The sequence below is a fragment of the Haliotis rufescens genome, unplaced genomic scaffold (genome assembly GCF_023055435.1).
Source record: "Haliotis rufescens isolate VD_foot unplaced genomic scaffold, xgHalRufe1.0.p SCAF_9, whole genome shotgun sequence".
Taxonomy (NCBI): domain Eukaryota; kingdom Metazoa; phylum Mollusca; class Gastropoda; order Lepetellida; family Haliotidae; genus Haliotis; species Haliotis rufescens.
In genome coordinates, this window is record NW_025964383.1 from 48,659,251 (window position 1) to 48,675,547 (window position 16,297).

At 40.5% G+C, this 16,297-nt stretch overlaps 1 protein-coding gene across 1 annotated transcript; it reads left to right on the top strand.

The window, feature by feature from the left end:
* The first annotated feature begins 11,254 nt into the window (after positions 1-11,254).
* LOC124117508 lies at positions 11,255-15,661 on the top strand. The gene is made up of 3 exons (XM_046479438.2): positions 11,255-12,289; positions 13,307-14,616; positions 15,656-15,661. The coding sequence occupies exons 1-3, from the start codon at positions 12,136-12,138 to the stop codon at positions 15,659-15,661; spliced, it is 1,470 nt and encodes a 489-aa protein (XP_046335394.2). The 5' UTR covers positions 11,255-12,135.
* Positions 15,662-16,297: the final 636 nt, after the last annotated feature.

Consider the following 16,297-nt stretch of genomic DNA (forward strand, 5'->3'; position numbering starts at 1 on the left):
TCCATAACCCTTAAATATTTCTTGCATCCCTGTGTGGTACATGTAATACATGCGTTGAATTGATGTCCGTTTTTCATTATCGTAGTTTTTATTTGCCTTTTCATGACAACAATTTCGGTGACTGTAGAGTTCGTTTCAAGTGAGGAAAGATAGCATGTACCTTTCATTATTTGCCAAGAAGATTTCCAAGTCTGACTGTTGTCTATTGCTTTCACGGAAATGTAATGCTTAATGTAAACCCCTGTAGATCCGGGGTAGAATAGGTGTCGTCAGCAATCTATACTTTGCTGTAAAAGGCGACTATGCTTGCCGAAAGAGGCGATTAACAGGATCGGGCCGACTTGGTTGATGCATGTCATCGATTCCAATTGCGTGGATCGATGCTCATGATATCAATTACTGGATTGTCTTGTCCAGACTCGATTATTTACAGCCCGCCGCTATATAGCTGGAATATTGCTGAGTGCGGCGTTAGACAATAAGCAAACAAACAAAACAAACGAAGCTTAGTGTACATCCATAAGTATATAATGATGGCGGGGTGATAATTGACATCACGCTCTTCGTTTGAGAAAAGGCTTACTTTCTGTTGTCTCATCCCATTTCTTGAGACAAAGTGCCGAAAATATTTCCCATGACCTTCATGTTTGTTGACCATGTATACTCCCGTCTCTTCCAGCACACTGTGACCTTCATGTCGACCCTATGTATACCTCAATACGCCTGTAACTTATTTTATTATTTCTTGGTGCGGGGGACCTTCCTCTTCTCTCACCTTGAAATCAATATATCATCACAGCAATCACGTATCTGTGATGTGCGTCTGTGTGTGTTTGAAAACAAATAATACATAAACGATATTAAGACATACGGAATGGGATCCTTCTCATTTGTCATAAACAATTTGAATTTGTGGCTGCACAGAGCTACGGGCTGTTTCATGTGGTGAAGCAACATATACGCAAAACAACACTTGTTTTTAATTGCCTTTCGCGGCAATCCATCGGTCTGTCCGCTGGAGTAACTGCCCTTTGTCAAAGGGAAGCTACTCTAACCCTAGTCTATGAGACGTCACGACCACGGTCAGACGTTGTTGACAGTCGGTCTGTCCTGTCATAACGTTAAGAAGTGTAGTCAGATGTACACACAGCGACAAAACGAACCAAGGTAACAATTCAAACATATCTCGGCCCAATCTCATTAAAATCAGACCTTAGTTCGTGCTACTGAGAAACAAAGATCTGAAGACATCCCTTTAGGGGTCACGTCAGAACGACCTTTCATCCGACCAATCAGTGCGTCGCTTACCAAATTATGAAAGTGACAGTCGGAATTCGATTTCTAATCATGCAATCTCGAAATCTTTAACATGGGGTATTCCGAACGATAGTTACGGGTTTAACGACTGAATCCTTACAATCTAGACCATTCCAGAATGGGTTTCTTTGTTCAGGTTTCGAATTTGTAATCGAGAATTTGTCAAAATATGTTTCGAAGCGTAGTCTCCAATTTGAAATTTGTGCCGTAAAGCACGAGAAAGCTGCCTTCTGACTGGTCATTCCATTGGTCGGTCAAAGTTCGCGCAAGGTCGGTCTGACGTGACCCATAATGGGATGTCCTCAGATCTTTGTTTAGTGGTAGCGAGAACTAAGATCTGGGTTTTAATGAGATTGATCTCGGCCACATCCAACTATTTTAATTTGTGGAGAAGGTTTCAAGCCGCAGAGGTCTACAAGCACAGATAAAGAAGTCCCTACTTGACCTTTGAAATTTGCATCCGACCCATATGACCCTAACGGATATCGTTTTTATCCGTTGGCTTTATCCTGCCAAGAAACCTACCCATTATATGGTAAAGTGTAGGAAGTGTATCATGTTGCATGTATCGTGACGTCACCCGTAACCATCCTGTTGAAGCATGCGATGAAGATGTAGATGAAGTTGTAGATGAAAACGTAGATGAAGATTTAGATGAAGACGTAGATGAAGACGTAGATGAAGATGTAGATGGAGACGTAGATGAAGACGTAGATGAAGATGTAGATGAAGATGTAGATGAAGACGTAGATGAAGATGTAGATGAAGATGTAGATGAAGATGTAGATGAAAACGTAGATGAAGATTTAGATGAAGACGTAGATGAAGACGTAGATGAAGACGTAGATGAAGATGTAGATGAAGACGTAGATGAAGATGTAGATGAAGACGTAGATAAAGACGTAGATGAAGATGAAGATGAAGATGTAGATGAAGATGTAGATGAAGACGTAGATGAGGATGTAGATGAGGATGTAGATGAAGATGTAGATGAAGATGTAGATGAAGACGTAGATGAGGATGTAGATGAGGATGTAGATGAAGATGTAGATGAGGATGTAGATGAGGATGTAGATGAAGATGTAGATGAGGATGTAGATGAAGACGTAGATGAGGATGTAGATGAGGATGTAGATGAAGATGTAGATGAAGATGTAGATGAAGACGTAGATGAGGATGTAGATGAAGATGTAGATGAAGACGTAGATGAAGATGTAGATGAAGACGTAGATGAAGACGTAGATGAAGACGAAGATGAAGACGTAGATTAAGACGTAGATGAAGACGTAGATGAAGACGTAGATGAAGACGTAGATGAAGACGAAGATGAAGACGTAGATTAAGACGTAGATGAAGATGTAGATGAAGATGTAGATGAAGACGTAGATGAAGACGTAGATGAAGACGTAGATGAAGACGAAGATGAAGACGTAGATTAAGACGTAGATGAAGACGTAGATGAAGACGTAGATGAAGACGTAGATGAAGACGAAGATGAAGACGTAGATTAAGACGTAGATGAAGACGTAGATGAAGATGTAGATGAAGATGTAGATGAAGACGTAGATGAAGACGTAGATGAAGACGTAGATGAAGACGTAGATGAAGACGAAGATGAAGACGTAGATTAAGACGTAGATGAAGACGTAGATGAAGATGTAGATGAAGACGTAGATGAAGACGTAGATGAAGACGTAGATGAAGACGTAGATGAAGATGTAGATGAAGACGTAGATGAAGACGTAGATGAGGATGTAGATGAGGATGTAGATGAAGACGTAGATGAAGACGTAGATGAAGACGTAGATGAAGACGTAGATGAAGATGTAGATGAAGATGTAGATGAAGATGTAGATGAAAACGTAGATGAAGATTTAGATGAAGACGTAGATGAAGACGTAGATGAAGATGTAGATGAAAACGTAGATGAAGATTTAGATGAAGACGTAGATGAAGACGTAGATGAAGACGTAGATGAAGACGTAGATGAAGATGTAGATGAAAATGTAGATGAAGACGTAGATGAAGATGTAGATGAAGATGTAGATGAAGATGTAGATGAAAACGTAGATGAAGATTTAGATGAAGACGTAGATGAAGACGTAGATGAAGACGTAGATGAAGATGTAGATGAAGACGTAGATGAATACGTAGATGAAGACGTAGATGAAGATGAAGATGAAGATGTAGATGAAGATGTAGATGAAGACGTAGATGAGGATGTAGATGAGGATGTAGATGAAGACGTAAATGAAGACGTAGATGAAGACGTAGATGAAGACGTAGATGAAGACGTAGATGAAGATGTAGATGAAGACGTAGATGAAGACGTAGATGAAGATGTAGATGAAGATGTAGATGAAGACGTAGATGAAGACGTAGATGAAGAGGTAGATGAAGACGTAGATGAAGATGTAGATGAAGATGTAGATGAAGACGTAGATGAAGACGTAGATGAAGATGTAGATGAAGATGTAGATGAAGATGTAGATGAAGATGTAGATGAAAACGTAGATGAAGATTTAGATGAAGACGTAGATGAAGATGTAGATGAAGACGTAGATGAAGACGTAGATGAAGATGAAGATGAAGATGTAGATGAAGATGTAGATGAAGACGTAGATGAGGATGTAGATGAAGATGTAGATGAAGACGTAGATGAAGACGTAGATGAAGACGTAGATGAAGATGTAGATGAAGATGTAGATGAAGACGTAGATGAAGATGTAGATGAAGACGTAGATCGGGAATGTGTTAGGAAAACACAATAGGACAGTCTGTAGCTCTATGTAGCAACAAGCCAATCTCCAAATCGTTTTACAGCGAACAGCACAGAGATACGGTTACCGAAGCGAAGTCAAAGGTATTTATACACGTCCACATGTTTTCATGGGTACATACTGAGGTAGGAAAATCACCTATGATTTAAAAGTTTTAACAACACTAAAACGTGATTAAATTATGTTAAAAACGAGTTGAATTATGTGTCATCATATATAATAGTTGTGCTCTTGCCGTGAAAAAATATCAGTTTGGAGCAGAGGGAAATTTTGCCTGCCCATGAGCCCACTTGTTTTATATTTTGACTTACCGACTTTGGGTTTACATATTTATACTGGTTTTATTGTATTAGCCCACTGATACACCGGGCCGCAGTTAAACATCGATACTCCGCTCAGAACAGTATACTGTTTGTGTGTTGTTTTACGCCACACTCAGCAATATTCCAGCTGTATGACGGCGGTCTGTAAATAATTGAGTCTGGACAAGACAATCCAGTGACAGACATCATGAACATCGATCCACGCAATTGGGATACGATGACATGCATCAACTAAGTCAGCGAAACCTGACCACCCGATCCTGTTTGTCGCCCCTTACGACAAGCATAGTTGCCATTGACGGCAAGCATGGGTTGCTGAAGACCAATTCTACCCCGGATCTTCACGTGTCACACCGTATACCGACCAGTCCTAGTTTTATCACCTTAATACCGAGCGCCAGGCAGGGTTCTATATTTGTTAAGACACAACCAGGAGAATCTGATCGAACCATCGACCTCAGCTCTCCGGTCACACCCTCTGTCTACTGCACCATCGTGTGTGAAGGAATTCTATGATATGATGTCTCTGTAGTGGTTTAGAATCATAAAGCGCTGGCCTTGGACCTCCAGACATGACAACGGACCCCCACATCAACAACGTTCGACCCACGTACTTACACTTATGCATTGTTAATGAACATTCGTGCAGGAGCGTGCCCTTACGCTAACACCAAAACGGATATGTCAAGATAGCTGCAATATTTATAGTGTTCACATTGTTGAAGACGAAAAACAATTTCTATTCTAATGTCCTTTATATTCTGACGTTGGATATGAACTTTTCGCGTATAACACGCAGAGAGAATCTCGGAGATTTTTTATTATCTTAATGAGAAAAGGAGAGTTAGTTTATGTTTTACGGAAAACTCTTGCAGGTAGAAGACATTTATATACGGAAAAGAGAAAACATAGATAACACGTTGAAACTACTGCTATACAACGAGTGAATGTGATATTACGCCGCCTGTAGTAATATTCCAGCAAGATTACGGGGGAGAACACCAGATATAGGCTTCAGAAATCGTACCAACGACAATACTGCTGTAAAAGAATAAATAAATATATACTCAACAACAGAAGTTCCTGTGACATTGAATAAGATTTAATGCAAAGTTATGTTTTTAACCAAATCTGAAACAATTTCGGTTTGCAACAGATAAAAGACTCCTGTAAGTGTTCAGATGGTTTAAGTTGCCTTACTGACTTCAGAAAATGCGTGATTTCATGAAAAAACATGAACATGCCAACATGTCAATTAACAAATCAATAGCGTGTGTGTCCACCTCTGGTTGCGATGCAAGCAAAGCATCTTCATCTCATGGAATGGACCTGTGGGATATCCTGTGGGATATCTGTCCATACCTGCTGGAGCATGTTCCGAAGTTCCTGGAGTGTCTGTGGAACACGTAGTTGACGTCAGAGTCGCCGATCAATCTCATCCGACATGTGCTCGATATGTTAGAGATCAGGGGAGCGAGCCGGCCAGGGGACATTCACGTTGTTTTGTTGAAGAGAATCCTGAACAAGTCGAACAATAGGAAGCCGGGCTTTGTCATGTTGAAAGGTAATGCCTGGGTCATCTGCCACTATCAAACGGGTCCTCTGTCTTGCTGTAACCCCACCCCATACCATAACACTGCCGGCCACGAACCGATCTTCTTCCATGACACAATCATTGACGTAACATTCACCTCGACTTCGGTAATAGCGTGTGTGTCCACCTCTGGTCGCGATGCAAGCAATACATCTTCGTCTCATGGAATGGACCAGGCGTCGCACAAAGTCCTGCGGGATATCTGTCCATATCTGCTGGAGCATGTTTCAAAGTTCCTGGAGTGTCTGTGGAACACGTGGTTGACGTCGGAGGCGCCGATCCATCTCATCCCATATGTGCTCGATTGGTGAGAGATCATTGGAGCGAGCTGGTCAGGGGACATTCACGTTGGTTTATTGAAGATAATCCTGAACAAGTCGAGCAATATAAAGCCGGGCTTTGTCATGTTGAAAGGTAATGCCTGGGCCATGACGACGCAAAAACGGTAGAACAACAGGGCCGATGATCTCGTCGCGGTAGCGCTGTCCATTGAGATTTCCCTCTACCACTATCAAACGGGTCCTCTGTCTTGTGTAACCCCACCCCATACCATAACGCTGCCGCCCCTGAACCGATTTTCTTCCATGACACAATCATTGATTTAACGTTCACCTTGATGTCGGTACACTCGAATCCGTCAACGCCGTGGACTTGTCCTCACCGTCCAGCGTAGACGTTGTCTGCACCACTGTAGACGGACGTCTGGCGGTTTCCTGGCGACAATCCCTGCAATACTGAGGCGGCGACGTACGGTTTGTGAAGATATTCGTCGAAGGCCAGGGATGCTTCTTGCAGTCACTGTTGCTGGCTGGAATCGATTTCGTAGGTGTGTTGTTCGAATCCAGTTGTCTTATCGATTATTGGTCACGCGTGGCCTGCCACTTCGGGGATGGTCTCTGACTGTATTCGTCTGTTGCCAACGTTGCCATAAACACCAAAGGTGTTACTGTGGACGTTTAATTGTCTTGCAACATCACGTTGATCCTGCTTCAAGCATTCCATTTTCGGACAGGCGTGGCTTTTCGTAATGTTGAATAATTGCGTAGTTGTGTTGTTTTGTCTGAGTGGTTGTTGTCAGCACGATGCTAAACAATGCATATGGAATCCCGTTAACGCACATGTTTTTTTATACCCAGTCTTGGTTAGTGAAATGCATTGGGCTTGCATAAAAGTCAACTTTTGCATGGAATGCATGCCTTTCTGTAGCAGAATATATTTTTTATGTTTTGATTAAACTGAAACTGAAAGCAAATGCTCAGTTAATTACGTTGGGTAAAGATACATACGCAGCAGAAGTACATCAAACTTTGCATCCCCCTGGCGTTGTTGTTATATTTGTGGTTAATACATGAGGACAGAGACCCAGCTACAACGTTTGTAAAGCTAAGTTTGTGAACACTTGGATTCAATCAGCTGTGCATATAGACAATCCGGATTACCTGTTTAGAAATACTTCCATGGGTCTATTGCATATTTAATCCACATACCAGTGGTGAAGCTAATCCTTGCAGGTACCAATTCCTGGTCTACCATGTTAGTCCAAAAGGTCTACCTCGTCCTTTCTCGTCACTGGACAGACCCATGAACATCCGGGGTAGACCAGGTCTTACAGCACCCCATGCTTGCCGTAGAAGGAGACAATATGTCATGAAGCGACTAACGTGATCGGCTGGTCAGGGTCGCTGACTTGGATGTTATCGATGCTCATGGCAGGGAAATCAGAAATGGGCGTCACACATTGCAACCATGTGGAGAGTCAAACCCGCGCCTTTGTCGTGACGAGCAAACGCTTTAGCCACTAGGATACACTTGTACCCGTGAAAGGTGAAGCAGGGATGCGCGTCGTATTAATTTAGTCAGCTCATTTATTGTCACTCTATTAAAAGTACAATATCTAGGGAATACGACCACATTAACACGATACATATTTTAGCACAAGCACCGAATCAGAAACTGAAGATGAGGACATACGATGAAGAGCCTCTTGGTGAATACATTCATTCGAGTTATTGTATCACTGTTCTTCTTTATACGCTATTGTCTTGCAGTTAACCTTGTTATCCCGACGTCTGTAAGCCCCACATGTTACATGTAGTTTGAGACGAAAGTGCTTCATGATCGCACAAACTATGTTACATTTGTGTATTATATCCTTTAATCTCAAGCTATGCGTATTTAGAAATTGTGTGGCTTTCGCCTAAAACCTATTATTTAATATGTTATTATCGGGCTCAGGTAAAATACATGTAGCTACGGATAAGTGTTTGTTCTTCTTTGTGATTATAAGTAATGTACATTATAATTATTATGCCTACCAATTAATGTTGATCTCAGATTAAATAGCTAAGGATTGATATATGCTTTTCCTACTGTAGATATAATAAATAGCCGAGGACTGTTTCAATAACTTGTATTTATTATTTGCATTAATCGATGCTCATGGTGTCAATAACAAACAACAAACAAAACATGAGCTCACCTCAGTGAAGCCGAACTGAGGTCAAGTCATGGCTTGAAGCCCGCCTTGGTCTGCATGTCTTCTCCTCAGAGACCACTGGACCAGTGAAGCCGAACTTGGCATACTCCTTCCAACCAGTGATGTCGTCTCAATTCGCCCAAGATGTTCCAATCTGATGGGCAACCATATTGAAATACCCATTAATGGCTATAGCCTTGCCATTCACGAAGGCCTGGTATTATTACTATTTGATCGTGATTCCTAAACACATGCTCATGATATATTCGGAATCATAAATCGACTATGTTTTATGCAGATATTTCTATTGGATATGGGAAGGGTGTTGTGGCTCAAAAATCGAATGATATTGGCGTATGTGCTGCCCCAAAACCACACATTCCGCTATTTGACGTAGTATAAATTATGACATTGACTTTACACTTTTACCCCGTTCGTGAATACTTTTAAATTTGATTCTCCGAGTCTGTGATATTGCATGCATACAACTTTCCCGGAACACCTTATATGTTGTGAATTTTTGGTCAAATCTTTAGAATAAAGTGTTAAGAACTAGCGCTCAGTAATTTTGGAGGAAAAATTTAACTAGTGATGCTGACTACAAAAAAGTGTTCACTGGTTTCATCCCAATAGTCAGATTCCATGACCTGTGGCATTTTAGGCTTTCCTCTGAAGTAACTGTCCAGCGACTTAAAATCAGCATGAATCCTTATTTTATTCACCCACTAACCTTCTTAGCATCAGATACGAGTCAATTGTCATCTTTATCTGATTATCTACTGCTCTGATTTCAGGGAGCTTCAGAGATTGGACAGACCAACATACACTGATGTTGCATTGATCCGCTGGCTCCGGGTCTGCATTGAATATAGTTGACCAATTAGGGAATCCTTGACAGTGGACTATTAAATAACCATACAAAGTACTGTAATTATATACCTAGCCATTTACATATCTATAGCTAGTTACTTTTTCCAGCGGTTCTAAAAAAAACCATACTGTTCATTGTTAAAGTAAAACTTATATAGAAGGTGTTGTCTGCACAATGTTCTGAGTTAGGTTATAAAAGACGTGAAATAGCATTTCCATTATGGTTCAATAACTATCTGGCATTAAACTATTTCTATATTTACCACAGGAGTAAACTGCCATTCGAAGAAACCCTCTGAAGTGCAGCATTCAGATAAACACCAGTTTCTATTGCGTTGATGATACTTCCCAGTGTAATGTGGAAGTGACAAGGATAGATGGCGAAGATAGGTACGCATATGAGTGGGTAGTCTGGCGACGTTTACGCATCTGTAACAATCGAACAAAGCAGCCAGAAATTCGGACAACCCTTGCAGCAAAACATCAATGTCGACGTTTCGTTCTTCAGATATGAAGGGCACTCCTAATGACGTTCTTAGCGTTCCACGGCGTCAATGAGGCGGAAGTGTCGGGCCTGCATCAATGCACATGGTGGACACACTCGCCACTGACTGTGTGAACGTGCCGCAGAACCCCATCACGTGGTACATGACATATTTGCATATGGCATGAGCGCTCTTCACATGGACCACTGCTCGTTCCTTCAGATATTGTTCCCTACATGTGATATACATGTATGTTCCACCCACGCTAATATTATTGTGAGCGATTCTCTTTTATGTTTGAATGGCACAATGTCTTTTGCCTGTGAGTATGTGTTTGAAACTTTTGCATTGAAAATGCCGTAGGTGTAGCTTCATTCTGCTTCTTGGTGAAAGTGATTATTTAAATAGTTTGAATAGGTTGAATGGTCGAATTCAGGGATCAGTGGTGATTTATTATTGTTTGTCCTGCATATGTTACTTCACATAAATTGATGCAGTGTCATGACGACAGAGTAGCGACAAATGTTAAACTGTGTTGATGTAAATACAAGTGACTAAAGAAACCCATCACACGTTCATGATACGAATGTGACTTTATCACCAGCATGTCTTCGCGAAAAGGTGAGCGTATTCTGGCCCCTGGTGACACCCGTCACAAACACATGCGAAGGCAAGTCAATTGTTGTTCAGATGAACTAACACGAGAACGTCTGGTATAAGACAAAATAGTCAAAATATGTCTTTGAATGCTCCAAACATGATCAAATAACTTATGAGGAAAATTCTGATAATCATTTAGCTGATGGAATATTCTTCTTCACAAGGAGAAAGTTGACATCAGCTGAGTCTCGATGTATAAACAGATTAACATAAAAGTTTAAAGTAATTTAATATTTGAAAATAATTCCTTTTCTCACCCAAAAGGTTTTCTAAGTCAACGTAGCAGAACACAATACTCGCTTACCGGAACTGAATTCGGGTTTTATTTTACTGTCAGCCACTTAGTTTTAAAGTTTTAGATTTATCGATGAATCAAGTTGACATTCACGTGTCACGTTTTTTGTCAAACCTTTTGGACGTTGCCATGAAAACAGTCAACACACTCTGAGGAACGCCTGACGCAGTTCAGCTGCAGTTGTTGGCCTTGTTCTGACGTCATTCAGCCCTCTTTGAATCTCGTCCCACAGGTGCACAATGGGATTTAAATCGGGCATGAGGGCAGGCCATTGCATGGTTCTGATGCCATTCTGCTGGAGGAGGTTTCTTGTTGCTCTCGCAGTATCGGCCAGGGAGTTATCATGCTGAAACTCGTGGTTGCGGCGACGTGCCAAATGAGGTATGGCGTGTGGTCTCGAGACTTGATCAATGTACCGACCTGCTGTGACACCATTGCCTCTCCCTGGACCGATGTTCTGGAAGGCCACAGGCACTTTTGTTGTTCAGTATATATTGTACTGCCATGCGACGGTGACCTGTAAAGAAACCAGACAATCAAGGATGAGGATTGTTTTCAGCTTGGATGTAAATAATTGAAAATATGCCAAAAGTCGCCAGGCAACTGGATGCACTTGCTGGAGATGACATTCCGTCTCACATAAAGCTAAAGGGCAATTGATGAAATGCTAGGAATAGCCTTCAGAATATCAACTTTTTATCGACTACTTCTTTATTGTTTATAACGCCTATTTCAGGAGAACCAATTTTAGTTAACCACGTTTAGAACGAACACGCTTATAACGAACTGACGGATATAACAAACTTATCTTTGTTGTCCCGAACATTTGCTGTATGAGAGGTGTATATGCTTATAACGAACTACGGTTATAAGGAACTAAAATGAGTGGTCCTTTTGAGTTAGTTATTACCGTCGTTTGCTGTACTGGGAGATTTGGCTTGGATAGTCCTCTGTGTGTGTCCTCTGTCTTTTTTCATTCAGAACAATCCAACACTTAGGTATTATGTTTTCCTACTTGCACTCAATAATGTCTTAATTTCACTGGTTACGGCAGTGTCTCCTCTGTATGGCGAAGGCGTTCAGTTTAGCTCTAGAGGTGTCATATGTGCCTTGTGATACTTTGTGGTTCTATTTACATTTTGTGACATGTTTTCAACACAATCACATGAAATTACTAAACATGAATCGAATCGCTAAATCAGAAAATGCTCTTGGTTAGAGAGAGTGAATGAGTGAGTATGGTTTTATGCCACTTTTATTAATATCATTTATCGTTATCAGAGCCATCATTTCCACGTCGGACTTATATGAACACGTTTATGTGGCACAGCAAGGATGGACCTGCATACTTTCATATTACTCTCCACTCATCTGAGTCAAAGCTGTATGCTTAAAGAATTGGAACCGACGGGCTGCGGACATGCCAGGATTAAAAATGGAATATCTCATTTCAACATGCATACTCCATATTTGAAGAAGATAAATCGGGGTAAGAGCGTACCTTGTTAGTACTTTAGTATCTGCATAACGCGTACCATGTTAGTACTTGAGTGTCTGAATAACATTGATGGTGAGTTCATGAGTTGCGTTAATACAGCTTTCAGCAGATTTTTAGTATCAGATTAATGTGATTTAAGTCCAAACTGTCGTTGCTCTGATATATGTCAGAGTGGTCGCCATGAAAGCCAGTAGAATATATAGATTCAAGGTTAATAGTGATGAATTAGAACCTGCGGCAACGTCAAAGTGAGGCAACTCTGCACTGCATCAACCATGTTTAAGTGAGTCGAGTTTTAACCCAATTTACAATAGTTTATCAGTTGTGTTACATGAATACCGATGGTTTCATGTGGGAGATTAGACACAAAGATATTGTTTGTTTCTTATATTGAGTGAGAACAGATTCGGTAAGGCATATACAAGTACGTTTTCGGTAACAATCAAGTAGCCTGCCTACAAACTATTGGTAACCACTCACAACTGGAGTCTTGTGCTGTGACGTGTATGTCCTGGAGATGCAAGGTCTGTAGAATGACGGCAAACTATCGGCAATTGTCCTAGTTACTTATCATTACAGGACGTTGTTTGTTAGGCTCATCCCATACGTGTTCAGTCTGGCTCAAAGCTGGATTGAAATGCTCAGCATAGATCATTCTCTATATCACGACGCTTATGAATTCTCTGCGTGAATGTAGCTGTGCAGGGAATAGGTGCTATCTTGCTGAAAGGCGTATCATTAGTGAAGAGCACCGCATACCATTTTGATGCATTCTGATGTCCTGATGCTTGGACCACCCAACGGATATGTCTCGTCAGCTTATTTTGTCATTTCCAACAATCGTCATCGACTGATGTTGTCACCAGTTGTGATGTCGCATTGTCCACTGTCTGATTGGACACCAAAGAAAATTAAATTAGAAATGTTTACTTCTATAGCACTTTGGTGTATTCATATGGTTTAATTTGATGAAACTGTATATATTCATGTTCTTGTTTGATTCGACAGATCCGTGTAATCTGAAATGGGTGCAAGTATTACACACAGACCAAAACGGTGGTGTCATTTCAGGAAGGAAAAGAGACCTACAACAGAGCGTTCTCCATGGGCGAAGAATAAGATTTGTTTTGAATAATACATACCACAATACAGCTGAGTTCGATTCGTGCACAAAGGTCGATGCAGATGCTTGCTGTCAGTCTATGCCACATGTCTCTGTCTATAACGAAGATGACTTCGATCCATCCGGGTCCTGGTCGTTAATGATTGTGTGTTCCACAGGGCATATACAGATGAAAACCTATTTCGTTGGTGGCAAGGCTAAATCTGATAAAACCATAAAATCCGCAATAATTTGGTTTGCATTGCAAAAGGAAAAAACACAATATCCATCACCAGTTTATGCAAGTGGATACAAAGGAAATGTTTCTGTTAAGTACATAGACGCGCTTGCTACACATATTCTTCAAGGGTCTTCTGTTGCTATTTCCTGCATTAGTAACATATTTTATACTGCAAACTGCGAGGTGCTACCGAGAAAACATCCTAAATCAAGAGAAATCAGTTGCGAGGCTATTTGGGTCGTTGGTCAACATCAATACGGTAATCATAACATATTTATGAAAAATGCATACTGGTATTTTCTAATTCTAACGTCTTTAGATTCATTTTACCAAAGTAGATGGTATATTGGGAATAACAAGTTTAGGACCAGCAACCGTAGCCATTTTAAAATGAAATGGTTTGTCGATGATTGTTGGACCACGCTGCATGTCTCTGAGAGAAATGGATCTCTTAGTAACACATTGATGCATTTAAATTTCTTTGCTGACTGTGGACATTCTGTCAAAGTAAAATTTGATAACACAATAATGGAGGCAGAAGGTATCCGAATCTCAGGTGATCACCTGTCAGTGTTTTTGATATCATCCTTGTCCAAAAGAAATGCAGAGTACTTTAGAGAGGATCTAAACTGGGAGTTCAGGGTCGTGAGTACTACAGGAACTATTAGGACATATCGTCCTCTTGTGGGGGCATCGAACGTCACTCATAAGACAGCTACAATAGAGAGGAAGCCAATAACCTGGTTTGTGGATACAAAGAAGTGGGACCTTGTGTTGCACACTCTAAGGAATACTTCAGTTGTGAGCGGTTCGATCCTGGCAGTGAGATATGCCATAGCTCATGGTGCAGAAATCAGAATAGCTTTCCGATTTTCTAACGACTCCGGATTTCGCATCTATAAAGCACATAACATTCACCTTGGACCCGAGCATCACGTTACAGCACAGGTTGTACGTGCTCTGAAAGAATACGAAGTAGGGAATGAGAACTTTCGACTTGATGATAATCCATGTTGGTATTTCAAACTAATATCTACCAAAGGGTATGTTGTTAGCACTGAATGGACCCTGAAAGGTGTGATAAATCACGGTCAAAGGTCGGATAAAGCAGAGATAAAGTGGTTTGCAAACCTTTAAAAAAAGATGACTTACACTCCCTGTTATTCATGCGTATACTTCTATGTATTCTTAAATCAGTGTAGGACACTTCCATGTTCTGGTTGACAGCCTCTGCCAGGAGAACGGAACATCGATCGTTCTACCCCCTTGCTGTGTCATACCAAAAGATGGTACACTGTCTGCCATTAACGACTTAGACATGTTAATGGATGTATCATCAAATTGATATATTTGTAGCAAAGGTTTGACAAGTGAGGTCAAAATAAGATCAGCCACTGATGCCGCCGTCAAAAGGAGAAACTGATAAGTTACCTATTTGTTTGGGTGAAATTTATGCTGCTTTTTGCAGTATTCCAGTATTATCAAGACGGGAAACACCACGAAACGGTTCTTTATAATATGATGTATAGGGATGTCAAACTCAAGTCGCCTGTGTGACGAACATAGATAGCGAGACCTTAATTAGTGTAAGAAAGCTGCTCACAAGTAACTAACAGCAGTTTGTTAACGATACTGGAAGACTGTATTTTTTTATATGTCAAATTATAAAGGTGCGGAAAACTATCAGGCATGTGCAAATGACTGGCAATTAGCCTTTTTCTTTTATGACACGTGAGAATTTGAGAATTCTGACATGGATACATATATCGATATGGCTTCAATGTGAGAACATGGCAGATTGTTTTAACTTCAAGTGAGCATCTAAGACGTGGTCATGCTCATATACTAGGAAAAGGCTTAAAAAAAAAACAAAGTCGAATACGGCGCCTTATTTGCTTTAAAGAGTTGCTTAATCTTGTATGTTGTACCGTTTGTATGCATGTCTTTCAGTTTGTAATAAACTTATTGTTGTTCTAAACTTGTGTTTGCTGTTCCATATTTGTTTTTTTTGTAGAGTTAAGAGAATATGAGCTAAACTGATATATATATATGTTTTCTTCATTGGCAAGTCCATCTTGTATGGTCGACCCAAATGTAAAGGTAAAGTAAAGTGGAATCAGTCGTAAATGACGAGTAAAATCTTACATCACCCGGTTCAAATGACGTTAAACTTAACACTTCAAGACTTTTATTTGAAACGGTGGTCAAATGTCATTTGACTATATCATGATATGGCTGTCCCATTTTAAAAAATGAAATTAATAACATACTTCATCAGCGTTGGGAAACCTTTGCGAACGATTTCGAGGCATTTGCAACTGATATCTCTAAATGATTTAAGAGGAGAAAAAATTGGTGCGAAATCTGTATTTTACGATGATGTGGTTTGAACACATTCATATGTTGCATCTCATTCATATATTGCATTTTAAGGCATACGTTCCATACGTTCCTGTGGATATAAACACTGTAATGAAATGTGAAACATGATTGTACAGAAAGTGCGTATACCAGCTACATATGCTTTCCATGCCTGGTGGTGGGTGTGCATGTCAAGCCTGTTAGTGTTCGTGGATTAAACAGACCAATCATGAAGTCATGTCCAATCAAACTATCTGTCCAGCTTACGCCTGTGTTTAAGAAACGACAATAAGAG